General features: G+C 51.5%; 2 protein-coding genes across 5 annotated transcripts in view; both read right to left on the bottom strand.

Moving 5' to 3' along the window:
- FAM83D (family with sequence similarity 83 member D) overlaps positions 1 to 3,135 on the bottom strand; it is a 33,158-nt gene extending 30,023 nt beyond the window's left edge. The window contains 1 exon segment of the mRNA XM_037811155.1: positions 2,650 to 3,135. Coding sequence (XP_037667083.1) covers positions 2,650 to 3,126 — 477 coding nt within the window. The 5' untranslated portion in view covers positions 3,127 to 3,135.
- Positions 3,136 to 5,230: 2,095 nt separating this feature from the next.
- The window catches only part of PPP1R16B (protein phosphatase 1 regulatory subunit 16B), a 97,906-nt gene continuing 83,463 nt past the window's right edge, over positions 5,231 to 19,673 (bottom strand). For 3 of the 4 annotated variants that reach the window (XM_037812315.1, XM_037812313.1, XM_037812314.1), the window contains exons 6-11: positions 19,418 to 19,542; positions 16,611 to 16,736; positions 15,965 to 16,040; positions 15,149 to 15,278; positions 14,888 to 15,056; positions 9,377 to 9,886 (exon numbers count right to left, since the gene is read on the bottom strand). In XM_037812315.1, the coding sequence (XP_037668243.1) occupies positions 9,377 to 9,886; positions 14,888 to 15,056; positions 15,149 to 15,278; positions 15,965 to 16,040; positions 16,611 to 16,736; positions 19,418 to 19,542 (1,136 nt within the window). Of the gene's footprint in view, positions 9,887 to 14,887; positions 15,057 to 15,148; positions 15,279 to 15,964; positions 16,041 to 16,610; positions 16,737 to 19,417; positions 19,543 to 19,673 lie in introns of all 4 variants that reach the window. The other variant, XM_037812316.1, reaches the window with a different exon arrangement.

Here is a 19,673-nt window from a genome sequence, read left to right as displayed (position 1 = left end):
GCGCCCTCTACAGCTCCCCGGGCCTGGGAAAGTGAGGCCGGAGGCAGGCCCCATTTCCTCACCCAAAATACCAATGTTAGGGGAGGCTTGCCGGAGGGAACCGCCTTTTCCCCACTCCCTTATCTTGCCCGGACACTCCCCGTCGCCAGTGCAACTCCCATCACCACCGGTGCGCATACATTGTTGGCAGACACCGTTACGGGAGCAACTCTCGCCCCTTTTCAATCAACCTCCGCGCCCTCTCAGAACCAATCCAAGCCTTTAACCTCTACAGCTACCCCGCCCTCTAAACCGCCCGATATAAGCTTGTACTCTCCCCTAATAAACTCTCTTGGTTTCTTCACCCTAAAAGAACCATGTCCCGCCTGTTCCTTTCTCGCCGCCCTCCATACTTTGCACGCCTCCCGCCGGGGACCTGGCCAAGTCCCCCGCCTCGCCCTCGCCTCCGGGAAAGAGCCCCCGCCGCCGGTACCCTCCGAGCAATCCTGAGAGCCTAGGATTTAGCAACCGGCCGCCACCCTCCCCCAGACGAGTCAACTGCGACCGCAACTGGCGCCCAACGTGGGGCCCCTGGAATTAAAAGTCCTCTCCACGCAGCGGTCCAGTGAAACCACCCGCTCGCCCGGACGCCTCTCCAGCTCCCCTTCTCCTCGCCTGCAAAGTAAGGGCCGCCTCTCCCTCGCCGCCCCGCGGAGCCGCCCCTCCCTCGCCGCTCCACGTCTGGAGCCGCCCCTCCCACGCCGCTCCGCGCCCGGGCCGCTCTTCCTTTCCCGCGTTAACCTAACTCTTACCCCCGACTACCTTTCGTCTTCTCTTCCTATGTCCCGCAAATAAAAATGAATTAAAAAAACAAAACTGTGAGCCAATAAGTTCCTGTTGTTTAAGCCAAAACCATTTGTGGTATTTGTGACAGTGGCTTTGGAAAACTAAGATAGATGGATAGTAAGGCACCACCGTTCTCAGCTAAAATTTCCCAGGTTCCAAATGCAGACTCTCAGAAAGTTGAGGATAGCGCTGGACGATGGTCTAGAACAGAGGGGCAAGTCATGAGGCAAGAATGGAAATGTCCTACTGTGTATTACAAAATGCCCACAGGAAGAAGGAGGATCTGAACCCCAGCCTCAATCAATCCCATTCTAAGGCTAGCACATGAGGTTCCAGAATAGTTTCCCCCACTGGCCTCTAGCTCCAGGACCCTGTCACTACCCCAAAAAAATGGGGCTGGGCCAGAGGTTAGGGTAATCCATATGTCTGTCACAGAGAGACCCAGTCAATACTTTTCTCAAATTCCAAGTGCCCAAGTTCTCCTCCTAAAGGTGAGCTTTGGGAATGCAAATGTACCCCACAATTCTGCCTTTTTCCACCTTTTTAATCTTCTCACTGAACCAGCAAGTGAAGTGCATCAAAAAGGCTTTCAGCCCCTCCAGTGATGCACAGGGCTGGCACTAGCTCACTGTACCCACTGCAACCTCTGACTGCACTAGACAAGGAAAGAAAAATGGTGCAAGTTGGGGCTGGTTCCCAGGCTTGGCTGTTTCCACACTCAAGCTGCACAGATACTTTAACCCAGTCAGACACACTCAGGTACCAGCCCTACCAAGTCTTACCATGGCCACAGGCTTTACCTGCCATGTCCCTGGCACAGGCAGACACCTAGGAGCTGGGCAGTGCCAGTCAGCCAGCAACGTGGCAGCTGACCATGGCTTTGGACTAATGTGCCTGCTGTCATCCCCACCTACCCCACTCACCTCGTGTGCTCTGTTCTTCCCCCTGGACCCCCACATGCCCAGCACTCAGCTGCAGCCTCATCCTAGCTGACAAGCAGATAAGACCTCTCACTGCACCCCAATACCACACCAACCTAAGAGACAGACAACAGGACCAGTCCCCACTGTGAATACTGAGGCCAACCTAATGCAGTCGGGGAGTCTGCATTCTTTAGGAGGCCCCTGCTGATTGGAGCTGCCCCGGCCCATGGAAAAGCCCACATCCCATCCATCCACAGAGAAACTTCCCCTCAGATCTGTGGCAGGAGGGAAAAGAGCAGGGCTTCCTGCTTGCCACTCTTGTATTTACTTGCCTTCTATAACATAAGGCAAGTGGAGGCAACCTGCAGTAACAGATTCCTAATGCCCCACAGTTTTCTCTGGGGACAATGTATCCTTCCAGAACTTTTCCCTAGGTAATGTGCTTCTTAGGGAATGCTCCTCCTAAGGCGCCCCTGAAAGAGGGATCTAGTATTGGCTGACAGCCAGAAAAACTGGAAACCTGGCCTGATTTGGACTGAAATTTGGAACTGTACGTACTTCTGGCCCCTCCCAAAGGAGAAGTGAGTGTTGGGAGCTGGTGCCTGAGGAAAGGAATACTACGGTTGGGGAAGGCGAGGGCGGTGCCGCTGCCAGGCGCAATTCGCATCCCTGGGGACCGGGGCGCCTCCCTTTGTCCGCTGCCACAAGGAGCGGCCAGAGTCACACACAGTGGGCGAATCTAGGACCCGGGGATTACCCAGCCCATGTTTAGAGTAGGGTGCAGAGGAGGTCGTGGGGCTCGACAGGAGCTCCCAACAAGCCTGTTTCCCATTTATGGGGGAGGGTCTCCAGCCCGTCCCGGGGCCGAGGCGGACCCGAGGGCCAGGGCCGGGCCGCTCACCTCTCGCGCCGAGCGGAGCTGCTGTCGCAGGGCGTCCTTGCAGCCATACGGGCCGCCGGCGCCGACGCCGCGGGGCTGGAAGTGCGCCTCGACTCGCGTGGCGCCGCGGTAGGCGCCCTGGTAGAAGGTGGGCCAGCCGAGCTCCAGCAGCGGCGGCTCCAGGTCCGACTGCTCGGGGAAGTAGGTGCCGGACGAGCAGTCGTGAGACGAGCCGAAGGAATCCTCGGCCCCCGCCGCCGCGCCCTGCTCTCCCGGCCGCTCGGCAGAGCGCAGGATGGCTTGCACCTCGTCCGGGTTCAGGAACTGGCCCAGGTACTCCCGACGCAGGAAAGCAGCGAAGGCGTCGGGGCCTCCCGCCACCAGCTCCTCCAGCGCCAGGCGCTGAGCCTCGCTGTACAGCTCGGCCGGGTTGGGAGGCCCGCATGGCGACAAGCAGGCGGCGGGCAGTTCGTCCAAGTTGTCCAACAACATAGCCATGGCGGCACTCTGAGCGGGCCAAGCTCGGGAGGGTGCCCCCGTTTTTATACGCAGCTTTGAATCAAACCGGCCCGCGCCATTGGCCGCGCCGTCCCGCCGGCTCTCCCATTGGTTGCACTCCTCAGCCCGCCACGCCCCACACCCAGCAGTTGGGTCGGGGCCGGGCACGCGCCGCTACGGCCTCGCCCCCTAAGGTGCTATTGGCTACCCCACGGGTCTGGCCCTGCCCCGCGCCTCGGCATTGGCTGCGGGTAGCTGCCAGCCCCTGTGTTCGTTGCGGGGTTGCTTCGAGGGATTTCAATTTAGGTAATCGGTGTCGCCGGGAATATAGCGGCTCCAGCAGGCCTTGGGAGCAGCTGGGCTTTGCGGAGCCAGCTGGAGAAGGCTCGGGCGGAGCCTGAGCGGCTGAGAGGCCAAGGGCGGCGGCGAGGGGGGCGGATCCCAAACTGAGGCCCAAGAACTTTGTGCCCGGCCGTCCCAGCGCGCCCCCTGCCGCCCGCCGCACAGCTCGGCCCTGCACCGCCGGCGCGGTCAGGTATGGGCAATGCTCCCGGGCACATTGAAGGCGCTGCTCCTGGTCCTCAGAGCTTGGGAGTGACCAACCATGTTGCTTTTGTCCCTACAATTAATCATTTATTTACTCCAAAAAATATTGGTCGGTTATAATACATTCCTTTGATTACACCCTCACGTACTTTGTTGGCAAAACCCCAGCCCTGGTTAAGCCCAGCGCTCTACCTCCTTTCCACCTGCACCCGGACAACCATACATAGCAGGACAAAAACATTACTGCGCTTAAAATTCACGATCTCAAAAGGGCCCTGAAGGCTACCTGCTAGCCTTCGTTTCCCTCGTCACTGACTCTACCTTTTCCTCTCCTTCTCACTCTCATATGAGAGCTAACTCCCTATTTCACTGAGAAAATAGAAGCAGTCAGAAGAGTACGTCCACACGCTCACGCCACATCTCCCTACCTGTCTGCATCTCTGCCCGCCTGCTCCTTTCTTGTCTCTGTGGATGAACTGGCCATGAGCCCAAGGTCAACCCTTCATCTGGGCACCAGCTCCCAGCCTCTCTACTACTAATCCATAACTCTTGAAATTCTCTCCTCTCTCCTGCATCATTAGTTTCCCTTCTTTACTGGCTCATTTCTATCTGCATAAAAACATGCTTGAACTATTTTTCACCTTATGGCAATCCTCCCTTGACCCTACATCCTTCTAGAGGTACCTCCCCATTTCCCTGCTCACTTTCACAGCATAAATGTTCGAAAGAGTTGTCTACACCTGCTGTCTCCAATTTTCCTCCAATTCTCTCTTGAACCCTCTCCAGTCGGCTTATATCCTGATTACCCTGTGCCAAAACTTCTTGTCAGGGTCACTAATGAGCTCCACATTGCTAAATCCAATAGTCAATTTTCAGACCTCATCTTCCTTACATAAATGAGAGAACATAGGTAAAACTGTCAAGTGCTTTGTAAATGTGTAAGGTTACCATTACTATTTAACAACCAATAAACTTTTTAAATAAATGAATGCCAGCTGCTAAGACACATCTCCTTCTCTTCCCTTCCTCTCTCCATCCCCAGCCCGCATATGAAGTTTTTAAAGCCCAAGTGTGGGGCCTTCTGTGTGTTCCTGCTCTGTCATGACCCAGAAGGGTAAAAGAGGGCACCATTTCCCTCCTCTTCCAACACAGCAATAACCTTCTGCAATTGACGAGGACTGTGGTCTTGGCTGTGCAACCACAGTTACATCTAAATATGTCAGGAGACATACCTTTGAGAATTTGAGGTGTATATATGAGCTATTGCATGGCGCCATGTTAATTCCAAAGGGAATATTTAACAAAGTGAAGGTCATTCCCAACCACCCACCTTTTGAATTCATCAGGTTTCACCATCTCCCAATCTACCAAGACATCTGCTCCACATCTAAGTCCCCAGAGTTGCCTCTGTTCAGGGGCCTTCTGGAAGAGCCCTCTGTGGTGGGGATAGAAACTGGGAGCCTTCACCCACCCTCTGTCTCAGGCATGTCCCCTCTATGAATTCAAGTCAACACAGTTCAAGTGACCTCACAATAATCACCACAGTCACACTAGCAGGTGTTATTAAAAGGAATTTAATAATCTTAATTAAAAACTCTTAACAGCGAATTCCGTCACAGGCCTTGGCATCTGGAAGAACTCCAGGGACAAGCCCCTTTGGGATGTGGTGGAACCACAGTCTTGGACACCAGGCCCACCACTGCCGCGTGGCGAGGAGCTACCCGGAAGTTACTTCAGTACAATATCAAAGATCGCGAGGAGTTTTTAAAAAAAGTTTTAAATATATTAGACTCTCTTGATTGCCATTTTTACACAAAGCTGCTGATACAGTATACAGAGATTTATCTTGTTTTTTTTCACATAAAATACATTTTTGTTAAGTGTTCTCTGTACATCAGTGGCTTCTGGTCTGGTGAATTATTGCGGAGGGCTGGGGGTCTGCAGACTTTTCCTGGGTGCGCAGAGCCAGGCCCCCCGCTATGGCACTTGCAATGCCCATGGGAAGCAGGCCCTCTGGCCCACAAGAGATTCCTGCTGAGGAGGGGGCTACAGCTTCCGGCAAGGGGAGGTCACTTCCGTGGACTCATCCACTGACCATGTGCCCCCTTAGCTCTTCTGAGCCCTGGGGGAGGAGAGGCTGTCCTCACACTAGGAAGAGCAAGAGTTCATGAAAGTCCTTCCGGGCATCTTGTAAGGAGCACCCTTTTGGAAAGTACCCAGGATCTTGCTCTGGGAAAGCAGGTGGGAGAGAGTGCTCAAGATCAAAAGGTATCCGATACCAATAACAAGATGATCTCATGTTATTACAAAGCTAGAAAACTAGGTGGAGCAGAGGATACACCCTTGTTTACATTTCTAAGCCCCTTGAAGTTGATCAGTGGTGAAGAACAGCTCTATCAGTGTGGCACATTTGATGGGCAATTATATCCTGAAGTCCTCAGTGGACCTGGGCCTAGGGTTCAGATCAGCTTCCTTGAGCTACTGGCCAGAAACATACAATCTGGTCACAGTCACCAATTTTCAATTGTTTTGGGCATAATGTGGGAGCAGAAGCTTTGGCACCTGCTTTGGAAGTGGCCTTCTTTAATCTGCCAGGAGCTGCCAGCAGACCTGGGTCGCAGCAGGAGCTGGGCATCTGGTCAACCTCGCCAGCCTCCTCCCAGTTCTTTGATCCACACCTGACAGGGAAAAAGGCATACTCAAGAGGAAAAGTTTCAATTTTCAAAAATGAAGTCCCTTTACCTTCCAGTTTCTGAGGGATTGGGGAATGACTTAATAAAACTAGCAAGAGACAAAGACTTTAAGAACCTGAGATGCACTTGGCAGCAAATTCTAGCTTCCTTATTCATCCAAACGCTGACCTCACAACCCTATCATACCATTCCCCCAAAGATGCTGGCCATCCCAAGATGGACTTGGGATGGATCTTCTGGAACCCAAGAATAGCCATGGCAGCTATTTCCCAGCTACAGGAAGTCATACTGTGGGGATTCTAGGAGCTGACAAGCAAAGGAATGCTCTACCAGGAGGTGGTCAATCTGCCTCAGGTGAATCAAATGGGCTGCTGATGCCATGGTCCTTAAGAGATGAAGACTGTAACAGAACAGTTCTCACTGTCTTGTTCATCCTTTATTCCCAGAACCTATCGTAGTGCCTGGCATGTCCCAGCTATCCATTGCACGGGTGAATAAATGAGTGATCCTGGCCCCAAGGTTGTTCCCCAGCTTGCCTCTCAGTGCCTAGAAAACCCAGAGGGAAAGCTCCCCAGGTATGTGAAGCCCTAAATGGAAATGCTTTATTCCTGACTGGTGTCTGGAGGGTTGCCTCTGTCTGAAGCTGGCTTCTGTCAGGGAACCAGCCAGGATTTCCAGCTTTCCAAGTGGGAGAGGAATGGCCCAGAAGGCAGGAAGCCAGGGGGGAGGAGGAGTGGCCAGAGGGCTCAGGATGAGCTATAAATGCCTTTGATCGCTGGCACCTGACCAAACAGATCTGAAAAACCTGCACAGCTCTCTCCTGAAAACATGTGGCTTCCCTAAGCACACCCACTGTTGCAGCTCAGGCGGCTCAAGAGGAATTTCCGTGTCAGCTGAGCTAGTATGTGTGTCGTGGATCACCTGGGCCCTGCCCCAGCCATAGGCTGGGATGATGGGAGCCTGCCCCAGAGCTCAAGGACATGACAGGCTTCATGCACATCTGTCTGCAGTCTCCTGAGCTGTTCCTCCAACCTAGAAGCTGGAGTGGGGCTGGGATCCAAACTAGCCCAGGCCCCAAGTACCTGGTGCTGGGACCCTCACTTCACCCAGTGGCCACCAGGGATGCAGTCACTCCCCAGAGCCCTCTGCTCCCCAACCCAACTGCCCTGTTCCTGGTAAAGCATCGGCCAGGTCCCTTGGGGTCCAGCTCCCTCTCTTGGCTACAGAGGCCATGGGGGCCACAGTGGGGGACTGGAATGGCAGACAGCAGACCCCATTACTAGAGTTGTGGCACAGAGGGGTTCTTCCCGTCCCCCTGCCCCAGGTGTCCTCAGAGAGAATTTCTCATAGGCTCAGAAAGAAGGTTCAAGAGAACCCAGATTTGCTCCCCAAACCCCAGAATCTGGACCTAGGGAGCCCCTTTGGAGCTGTAAGGAGGTAGTTTTAGGACAAATAAAAAGAGCACAGAGCAGGGAACAACCTGCAGCTTGTCAGTTAACTACAAGAGGTTTCGGCTAAACCTGTGGATAGCGCCCAACTCATGGGCAACAACTCTCAAAGAGGCTCGTGAGAGAATGCAGTCGAGAGGCGGGGGGCCGCTCCCCAGCGTCAGGAAGGCGGGAGCGATGGGATTGTGGGGCAGGACTGAGACCCAACCCTAGCCCCACGGCCACTCTTCTGAATGCAATGTGGGGTGTCGACCACAGGCACCTTGGGTTTGCAGGCTTGGGGAGTCTCACTCTGGTGGGAGCAGGCTGGGAGCCCCTGGGCCAGGCAGAAACTCACAAGGGCCAACTTGGGAACTTGCCTCTCCCAGCATTCCAGAAAAGGCAGAGCTGGATCTGGGTCCTGAGCACTCACCTGACATGTAAGGTGGGAGGGGAGGGATGGCTGGGATGGCCAGACTGAAAAAGTCCAAATATTCACAAACATCAGCCAGGGTGCTGGGCTCTGCCATGGTTCCCAGAGATGTTTTCAGAAATTAACAACAAAGACTCACATCTCTCCCTGGAAAAATCCTTCCCATCAAAACTCCTCACTCAGCTTCATTTTTCCGACACCAATCAGTAAAACCTAGTGATCTTCATGCTATTCAAGATAGAAAGCAAATTCAATTAACTCCCCCCGTTGGAGTTCTATAGCCTAAAAGAATTTGTTTTATCAAATGCACTTTGGAAACACTGACTATGCCCCTCTTTTGATACTTCCATCCAAGAGCAAAGTGTGATATGGATCATTTCAGGAATGGAGGAGCCTGTTTTCCACTTCGGCTCCTGGGTGGTCACATGGCTGGCCCCTGGCACAAGCAGGAAGGCGGCTCCCAGTATGGCTGTGGGGAGCAGGTTTGTGCCCACCTCATCTAAGCCCCGTGGATTTGTGGCTGCCTCTGAACACAGAGAGGACTCCATGCACCTGTCAGGTATGGATGGTGGCCGAGACCCTGGCAGGATCTGAGCAAGACTGGGGTCTCAGCTTAGAAGGCCCCCTCCCCTGATAAAGCCACATTGGCAGTGGTGACTGGACTCTTCAGTACCTCAATCCTCTTGGGAATAGCCCCCAAATTCACTCAGCCCCACCTGCTTCCCATGAGCTCAGGTGTATCATTCCCATACATGTTGAGTGTGTGTGTGTGTGTGTGTGTGTGTGTGTGTGTGTGTGTGTGTGTGTGTGTGTGTTGTGCTGATATGTAACATGTGAGTACTGGTCCAGAGAAGCCTTTACCAAGAACAGAACTGGGATCCCAAGCCCGCCCTCCCCCATAATCGGACAGCAGGGCGAACCAGGAGGCCGCTTACGGGCCTTGTTTCAGATGGCGGACAATGCAGCAGAAGCAGAACCGTGGGAAATGGCGACACTACGGGCAGCTGGGTGAGAGGTGGGGTCAGCACTCCTCTGAAAAGCAGAGCCCACCTCCTGCCAGCTGCCCTCTGATGCTTCCCAGCCAGGGCTGCTGGGTTGGCCTGGATTCCAGGAACCCTTCCCAGGTATCCCTCTCCTCTGTCACATGGAGATTACGAGATGCGGCAGCAGCCATGAACCTTCTCCTCCATCTCCTCCATGGGGGCCTTGAACTTCAACAGTGGAGGGTCCCCACTGGTGACCGTGTAATACACCGAGGTCCCATTGCTGCTGTACGGGGAAGTTCTGCCTCCGATCAAGGGGGCCTTGCCTTCACTGCTGCCCTCGCCCGACCTGGACATGCCGCTGCCCAGGTGGGAGCTCAGGAAGGGGTGGCTGAGCAGCTTGGCTGCAGCCCGCTGCCTCTTCAGCTCCAGAAGCGTCTGGGGACTCTGCTCCTTGTAGCCACTCCAAGGCAGGGTAGCATCAGCCACACCAGGGCTGCCATAGGCCACGCTGTAGTCGGGCACCTCATGCACCTTCCAGACATCCCCGTTGGACAATGCATACTGGTAGGAGCTGACCGGAGCCCGGAGGCCATTCTCAACAGGTACATCTAGTTCACCCCGTGGGATCTTGGTCGAGAATTCAGAGAGCAGCACGGGCTTCTCCAGCCTGGGGTTCTGAGAGTAAGAAGGATGACATTATGAGACAGCTAGAGGAGCTGAACCCACAACCCACCTTCACCTCTGTGGAGGGCATTACTGTTTGGCCCTGCCCTCCTTCCATTTTCCCTCCTGGCTAAGAGGGACCCTGTTTTCCTTTGGGGGGACCACCACTTCATTCAATGTGCTTTGGTAGAACTGAGCAATCCCCGTCTTTGCTCCAGGAGCTGGACCTTAGTCCCAGGCCTGGCCAATCATACTTCACTACAGGGATGGATGCAGAATGGGATCTTGACCACAGTTATTTCAATGAAACTGTACCTCCACTTTTGATAGAACAATTTGGGGAGAAAGCAGTTCTATTTCTAAAGAAACTGCTGGTGGTAAGAATTATGTAAGCTGGGGGCTAGGGGGCCATCTGGTCGACAGGTGTGTCTGAGAGTGAAGCTGACATTAAGAAAGACTGAGATAGAGAGACCCTGTTCGGATGATGCCTTTTGAGCTCCTGGATCTAGCTGGGCCCCACCTTTTCAGTTACATGAGCCAGTAAATTCCATTTTGAGCAAGTAAATTTTAGTTAGGTTTTCTGTCCCTGGTACTCCTTCCTGTGTATTCTTAGCAAATCTCTACTCCAAATGGCAGCCATTTCTCACCCCAAGATCCTACCCAACAATCCCTAGATAACAAGAGCTTTAAAAATAGCTGCTGCCCAGAAACCACACATTAAAAGGTAGGTACATTTCACAGTAATAACAACCAAAAAGTAAAGCCTGGCAAAAATCACCACAAACAAATTCAAAAGACATATGAAAAAACTGGAAAAAATATTTGCACCATATATGACAAAAAAAGGATTAATTTCCCAAATATATAGAGTTCTTGAAAATCAATAAAAAAGACCAACCATCCAACAAAAAAGGCAGAGTACACTAATATGCACCTCACAGCAAAATGTGTAGATATTATAGCATATAAACATATGAAACAACATTCACCCTCACTAATAATTGGCATGAAAATTAATAAAATATCATTTTTACTTATCAAAATATCATTTTTCCTTATCACACTGGCAAATGTTTTAAAAGTTTGTTATTACTCAGCATTGGCAACAGATGTGGGGACACAGATGTGCATGTAAACTGGCACAACCTCTTCTGTTTGGTTTTGTTTGGTTTTGTTTTTAAGGAGAATATATACTTTGCATGGGCAAGCCCAATTCTCGGACTTTGTTCCACAAATACACTTGCTCCTGGGAGCAAAGCCTAAAAGTAACCTTAGTGTCATCATTAGGCAAACAGGAAATTAACGGCGAATGCTTAGATTGGGATACCATCTAAGTAGATGGTAAAAAGAATGAGGGAAATCTGCATGTGCTGACATGGAAAGATCTCCAAGAAATATACAATTAGGCTAAAATATGGTAAGGTTAGGGACACTTCCCATTGTAAGCTTCCATTTATATGAATGTGTGTTTCTTTTCTTTTTTTTTTTTTTTCAGGCTTCTTTTAAACTATGTGGGCAGATGGATGCCACATCAGGGACTGATTCTTGGGGATCTGTGCCAGTTTGAATGTATTATGTCCCCCAAAATGCCATTATCTTTGATGTAATCTTGTGTGGGCCAGACCTATCAGTGTTAATTAGATTGTAATTCTTTGAGTGTTTCCTTGGAGATGTGTCCCACCCAACTGTGGGTAATAACTCTGATTGGATAATTTCCATGGAGGTGTTACCCCACCCGTTCAGGGTGGGTCTAAATTAAATCACTGGAGCCATATAAATGAGCTGACAAACAGAAGGAACTCAGTGCAGCTGAGAGTGACATTTTGAAGAGGAGCTACAGCCAAGAGGGACACCTTGAAAAATGCACAGGAGCTGAGAGAGGAACTGCAGTTCACAGAGACATTTTGGAGATGGCTGTTGAAAGCAGACTTTTGCTCTGGAGAAGCTCAGAGAGGACAAACGCCCAAGAGCAACTGAGAGTGACATTTTGGAGAGAAGCTGAAGCCTAGAGAGGAACGTCCTGGGAGAAAGCCATTTTGAAACCAGAACTCTGGAGCAGACACCGGCCACATGCCTTTCCAGCTAACAGAGGTTTTCCGGATGCTATTGGCCATCCTCCAGTGAATGTACCCGATTGTTGATGCGTTACCTTGGATACTTTAAGGCCTTAAGACTATAACTGTGTAACCAAATAAACCCCCTTTTATAAAAGCCAATCTGTCTCTGGTGTTTTGCATTCCGGCAGCATCAGCAAACTAGAACAGGATCTAAGTCAGTGCTTCTCAAACTTTAACGTGCACATGAGTCACCTAGGGATTTTGTTAAGATACATATCATGATTCAATAGGTTTAGATTGGGGCCTGAGATTCAGCATTTCTAACAAGTTCCTGGGGACACTTTGTGTAGCAGGGATCAAGTTCTCAGCCAAGGCTGCAGCACCTTGGAATCATCTAGGGAGTTAAAAATACATACATACAATGCCTGGGTCCCCACCCGAAGAGATGATGATTTCATCAGTCTGGGTTGCAGCCTGGGAATGAAGATTAAAAATCGGACAAACAAAAACCACATCCCCAAGTGATTTTATTATTCAGTTAAGCTTGTGAACCACTGATCCAAGAGACTGGAACTATGAGTTATGCCTAATACCAGGCGTTAGCTCTGCCAAAAGCAAGTACCAAAGCCAGCCCTGGGGTCTAACAGGGCAGAGACTTGGCAGGAAACTGACATGGGGGTCAGGCTGAGAAAATCCTCCCCAAGATAGGTGATTGTCAAATTATTAGGTGCATCAGAACCACCTGGAGAACAGGTTAAACTACAAACTGCTGGGGCTGTAGTCCCAGGGTTTCTGATTCAGGACACCTGGGGTGGGCCCAGGACTTTGCATTTCTAACAATTTCCCAGGTGATGCTGATCAGGCACCCACTTTGAGAACCCCTACCTTAGAACCGACCACAGTTTTTGCCAGCACCTAGAGCCTTGCAAGGCGTAGGGAAAAAAAAGGAGTAAGCTCTGAGCTTGGCGGCTGTGTCTGGTGATCTACTTTCCTCCAGGGCTGAGGGTGGGACCTGGGGCCTGGCCCCTGAGAGCTGCCCTGGGGCTGGCCCGCTGGGTAACTGGGATGGAGGACAGCCTGCCTCTGGCTCTGCCATCTTCGTACCCTCTCTTCCCCTCCTCAGGCGTGAAATCCCAACCCCAAAGGCAAAATAACCCATCTGTTTGCCTTCCCCTAACCCAAAACAAACTGCAGCCTCAATGAGGAGGCCATAAAAATTAACAACAACAAAAAATCAGGCCTAAAAAGGGTGATATACAGCAGCCGCATCCCCCTACCCTATCCCCTAAGAGGTTTATGATTTATGAGACTCCACACATCAAGGAGCACTTCTAGGGGAGTCCTGGGGCCTGTGAGATCTGAACAAACACAAGGATAAAGCAGGTACGGAGGAGGAGGGACTGCTTCCATGAGGATTTCTTTAAGAATCTCTGTCTCTTGTACAAATCGACAAGGAAAAGATGAAAAATCCAACCAAAAAGGGCAAAAGACTTGAACAGGCACTGCACAAAAGAGGACAGCCAAATGGCCAGCAAGCATATGACAAGGTGTTCAACATCATCCGTCATTGGGGAAAATATAAATAAAAAATGCAAGCTACGACGACCACCCCATCAGGGTGGCTCAAATTGAAAGCACTGACCACAGTGAGGGTGGCCCTGCTGATGGGAGAGCAGGTAGTACAACCACTTTGGAAAACTGCTTGGCAGTATCGACTCAACATATGCCCCTCGTTGTGCACCTGGGTATATGCCCAAATGAAAAGAGTGCTTCTGTCCACCTAAAGACATGTATAAGCACTCTTACAGCAGTTTTCTTCACAATAGCCCATGACTGGAAACAATCTAAATGTCCACCAACAGCAGAATGGAAACAGATTGTGGAATATTCAAACAATAGAATCCTAAGAGCAATGAAAAAGAATGAACTACTGCTACACGCCACAGTATAGAACTTTACAGATATAAAAGAAGTCAGGCACAAAGGCTACATACTGCATAGATCCATTCATATGCAGTTCAAGAACTGACAAAACAAATCTTTAGAGCTTCAAGTCAAAGGAGCAGATCCTTTTGGGGTGGGGGTGGGGACTGACAGGGAGGGGAAACAAGGGAGCCTCCTGGGTGATGGAGATGTTCTATATCTTCATCTGGGTGGAGTCACACAGGTGTACACATTCGTACAATTCATTGAAGAAATCCATTTAAGATTTGTGTACTTTACTGTGTATTAGTTGAACTTTAATCACACACATACACAAAAAGGCTTAGCTGGGAGGCCTCTAAAATGCGATTTGATTTCAATTTACACCTCTTTTCTCCAAGTCCCCAAGTTTAGGGACCAGGTGGAACAAAGCCTCTCCATCCCCAGCCATCACCTTTGATGGAGATTCAGCTCGGCAGGTGCCTTCACTCCTGCTGGTGAAACCAGCCTGCAGGTGACCTCCCTCCTTACACTGAGACATGTAGGCACCCTGGGCAGCTAATCAGTTTGCATCCTGCCCAAGCAATATTCTCTAGAAATGTGTTCAGCTGCTCACTGTGTGGTGGAAAAGCCAAAGAGCAGACCATTGCTGGTACAGTCAGCCTTTCCCCTCTTATCCACAGCAATTCTGCTCTGTCCCCAAACATGCTCACCCCACCCAGCAGGACAGCAACCATGCATGGACTGTGTGTCCTCTTGGGAAGAATGTTTATAGGCTGGGACCACTGGATGTGACTGCAGTTGGCTTCTAAGAGATCCTACCAGCAGTCACTTGATCCCTGTCAATCATAAGGACCCTACTCTCTGCCAGAGCTCCCAGTTTTGACTCTAACTCATTCTTTCCCAGGGTGGGACTCCTAGGAGCACTGCCCAGCTAACCTCCCTGTTAAGGCTCTGAGATAAGGAGCCAAGCGCAGGCTGGGGTCCTGCCCTTCTCCCACGGCCGTGGCTGGCCCTGGGGCAGGCCACTCACAGGGTCCTTGTTCTCCTGGTCCGTCCTGGTCTCCCTGATGTCCCCATTGTAGGCCGAGGTCCGCTGATCTTCAGCTGCGCTCCGCTGCTGCCACAGTATGGCCTCACCCTCGTACTCCTTCCGGTACAGGTTGGTCCTGTCCGACAGGCTGGCTCGACGCACCACCTTCCTGAGGGGACAGAGGGGACACTGGGAGCTGTGCCCGGGTGCCACAGGCAGGAGCACGCACTGGGGCCCCTGGCTGTCCTGCCCCTGACTCACCCGCGGCTGCCTGCGCTGGATGTCCTCCGGCTCAGGGACGACTTGTGCCTCAGCTGTGACTTCATGATCACGTCATGCTTGTGTTTTAGCTCCAGCAGCAGGACCTTGAACTCCTCTTCCTCACACAGGTCTGAGAGGGGCAGAGGAGTCAGTGGGGAGAGGGACAGAGGCCTGCAGCTCAACAGGGGGCTGCAAACCAGAGCCCCACCCCACTGAAAACCTCCCAGCATCACCCCAAAATCTTTCACAGCATGTGGGGAGGGGAGGAAACAACAGTAGCCTGACTTAGAGGAGTACAGGAAGGAGGAACCCAAGTTCTACGCACAGACATGACTCTTAAGGTTCTTAGCTATGACCAAGGGACTCCCACACCTTTTATTATTTCCAAGAGGAGTCATCAATTCTCCAATGACATGAGAAGTATCAAGAAAAACAAGCAGTCACCCCATGTAGCCCCAGCAACAAATTATGTGACAATGCTGAGAAATCCATACACCCCACCCACTCAGCCCACCCAATCCTTTCATTCAATTATCCACCTATTTGCTGACCCAGTCATCCATCCATAGACTCATTCTCTACCCACCTATCCACTTATTCATTCACCCATCCATCCATCCATCCACTTATCTATTTATCCATCTACTTACCTCTCCATTTATCATATCTTTATCTGTCCATTTATTAATCTACCATCCAATTTATCCATCCATTGATATAGCTATCGTCACACTAATCCATCAATCTATCCAATCATATATTCAACCATTTATCCCCACATCCATCAAAAAATTGATGGTCTTGTGCTGGACTTACCTATTGGCATCTCATCCATGGAGGTTCTAGCACTAAGACTGGCCCCGTGGGACACCAATAGCTCTGCCATCTGCATCTGAAACACAGGAGGAAGTACAAGTTCCACATGACCATGGCTCAGAAAGCCTAGAAGGTGGCGAGAGTGCCTCTTACGATGGAATCCAAAGAATCGTGGGGCAAAGTTAGTGCCTAGCAAAGGACAAACACCCTGGAGCTGTGGTGGGAGTCCTGGGAGACCCAAAGGCCCCAGAGCTAGGCACCTCCTCCTGGCATATCTGGGCCATGCCAGGAGCAAGTGAAGAAGGTGTCAACCATGCCAAGAGCAGATGAAGAAGAAGACTGACTCCAGAGCTGTCAGACATCTAAGGAGGGGACAGGTAGGCTGTAATCAGAAACCACCCAAAGCAGAAACACTAGGAATTTTCTAATTTGGCAAGTTTGATTATCATCCTGTTAGGACATGATTTGTCAAGGATTTTTGCAAACCCTCTAGGCCTTTTTATATTCCTGCACTAGCTGTGGTCAGACACACCTTAAGTGGATCTTGTGTTTCTTCTGAACTATCTGGCAGCCCAAAGGACTTGATGACAGCAAGTTGACCCTGTCATGCGCCCCCACCCCCCACAGCGGTGTGAGTGGGAACTACCTGTCCCCAGAAGGCAGCTGCGTGCAGAGGCTCCCAGCCATCCCAGTCCTTTACATCCACACGTACTCCATGGTCCAGAAGGAGCTCAGCTGCCCTCAGGTATCCATTGGCTCCGGCTATGTGCAGCTGAGGAGAAGTAAGAGGTAAGCTTTCCCTTACAAGGCTGGCCCCATATTTGGAGACTGGATCTCCCTCTCCCCCACTCAAGCCCCAGAGCCTCCTTGGGGCCAGAAGAATGGAATAGAATGAGGTGGAAATACAAGCCACACTCCAGAGGCTCATTAAGTCTGACATATGGACCTGGGAGGGAAAGCAGAGAGGTGAGTTCTCCTCCCCTGTGGGTGGTCATCAAGTCCATGTGGTTAAGGCAACAGCATTTACTGGGTGCTGAGTAAAGGGTGCTAAGCCCTGGAGGAAGGGAGTCAGAGTCCACTCTGGTAGTTTCAAAAGCTATCTACAAATTCTTCAACATGCTCCCTTTGAAAGATGGATCCTATTTCCTCTCCCCTTGAATGTGGGCCAGATGGACTGGCATGCTTCTAACAAATCGGCTACTGTGGAAGGAACAGTGTGTGATCTCTGAGGCTAGATCATAAAAGGCCCTGCTATTTCTGCCTTACACTCTCTTGGACCACTCACTCTAGGGGAAGCCAGCCACCATGTTGTAAGAACACTCAAGCAGCCCTGAGGAGGGGTCCTAAGGAGGAGAGAAACTGAGGCCTCCTGCCAACAGCCAGGTGAGGGAGCCATCTTGGAAGGGGATGCTCCAGCTCCAGTCGAGCCTTCAGATGACAGGAGCTGCAGCCAACACCTTGACTGCAGTATCATGGGAGACCCTGAGCCAGAACTGTCCAGCTAAGCTGTTCCCAACCCTGTGACCCACAGAAACTATGTGAAATAATAAATGTTATCTGTTTGCTGTAAGACACTAAGGTTTGGGTAGTTTGTTATGCAGCAATAGATAACTAATATACCCAGTAAGGGAAAGCCCTATGTCTAGGTCCCAACTCTTCTACCTAGCACCAGCAAAAGCCTCTAGTAATGGCTGCCCCATTGCAGGCCTCAGTTGTCACACTTGTTCAATGGGAACAATAATAACCCCCATCTCCCAGAAAATACATAAAGTGTTTAGAATATGGTGAGCACTCACCCAGTGATTCATATTATTACAGAGAACTTGACTCTTGCCCCATGGGGGTGGATGAAGGAAAGAGAACAAGGTGAGGCAAAGAGAAGCCAACTGCCAAGCCAAAGTGGGAGGTAGAGGTGAGAGCCCATGGAGACCAGCAGCAGGCTGACTGGAGGTGAGGAAACTGGAGAACCCAGAACACAACCCCGGTGGGCAGATGCTATATCACCTGGGGTGAAGGTGAAGGTGCTAGGCTGGAAGGCAAACGGTGGTTTTCCTTGGGTTTTTTTTTTTTTTTTTTTTTGGTCAGAATAAATCCAGGGAGTGATCTGGTTCAGGCACACATGCCAACTAGTATAATTAACTGATTTATAAATGGCTGGTGCTTGCCAGTTGTGGAGAATAGCACCTGGCTGACCAGCCAGACATTGCAAACCGTGGGGCCTCAGTATGTGGCTGGGAATAAAAAAGGATGACTGGGAGACTGATATTGATAACAGCAATAATGATAATCACTGATGTCTATTCAGAATTTATGGACTCTGTGCTGAGCGTTTAATCCTTACAAAAGTCCAGTGAGTTGCATACTGTTACTATCTCCACTTCCCTGGGAAGACCAAGTGAGTGGGTCCCTGAGGCCAGCCCCAGCCTGGGAGGAGAAAGCCCCTGGGTCCAGAGTGCCTGGTCACCAAGCCGGTGGGACTCCGGTCAGGGTGGGCAATGCCTGGTACAGCCTGGCCTTGGCTCCAGACCTCAGCATCAGTCTCAGTATCTGGCTCCATCCTTGGGTGCTACGCTGGTGACCCAGTTAATAGAAATGTAAAGAGAGAGGGTCAGGGACCAAGTGGGAGAAGTCCAATTACTTTACTTGGGCCACCAGGTCCGGCCTGAGGGGCAGTGAGGGGAGACACAGAGCCCTACCTGGTGAATTCACGTCTTACTGTCCCTGAGTGCCCGAGAGCAGCACAGAGCCAGGGCCCAGCCTTCAGGGAGTGGCTTCCACTGCCATATTCTTGTTTTCAGTTTAGGGGCTGCAGACGCTGACTCCCTGATATGGGGCTGCATTATGCTATGAGAGAAGGCCTTCCTGGACACTGGCATGAGCTGAAAGGATGAGTGGAGTTACCCAGGCAGATTTGAGAGAGAAGAAGTTTCCACTAGCAGAGACGACATGTTCAATAAATGTTAACTGGGATGAATGGATGGATGGATGGATGGATGCCTGGGGGTATCTGGACACCGAAATCAGGGAACCCAGAGGAGGAACCATTGCAGCAATGAGAGCGCTGATGAGGCAAGGCAGTTATGGCCATGGGGCGGGAGGGGAGACACTGGGCAGGGAAGCAGACACTGCAAAGCAAGATGGCCTGGGTGAGTGGATGAATGATGGCAGCAGTCCTTGAAGGGGGGCAACCCAGGAGGAGCAGAGAATAGCGAGCCCAGGATTGGAGAGCTGGAGCCTGGGGTGAAGGAGGAACTTGGAGAAGGAACAGAGGGACTGCAGAGCCAAGCCTCCCACTCAGGGTTCCTGACTCCTGGCCCCAGCCAGAGGGAGCTGGATTCTCAAAGAAGCCACCCTGGCCCCAAAGGGGCCCTAGACGAGGTCCAAGGCCACAGACAGGTCCCAGTTGCAAAGGCCTGGCCCCTCCAGCCCAAACCAGCTGGCTCAGGTCCTCACCAGTGTGGCGCCCTGGGCATCTACCCAGTCCAGGTCCTGGCCGGCTGCAATCATGCAGTGGATGTCCGCAATCATCTGCTGCTCGGGTGCCGCCCGCATCTCATTGATCTTTTCTTGGGTGATGCCTGCAACGGGGCAGGGGATATTTACTCAGCAGCCCCAGACCTAGGCTCCAAGGGGAGTGGGAGAGGGAGGGAAGATGGGGGAGGCATGGCTTCTGCTCCCAGGCCCTGCCAGTTGAGGGGGCAGACGACAC

This window comes from Choloepus didactylus, chromosome 19 (genome assembly GCF_015220235.1).
Source record: "Choloepus didactylus isolate mChoDid1 chromosome 19, mChoDid1.pri, whole genome shotgun sequence".
Classification (NCBI taxonomy): domain Eukaryota; kingdom Metazoa; phylum Chordata; class Mammalia; order Pilosa; family Megalonychidae; genus Choloepus; species Choloepus didactylus.
Note: the sequence above shows the minus strand (reverse complement) of the source record. Positions and strands in the feature narration are given on the sequence as shown.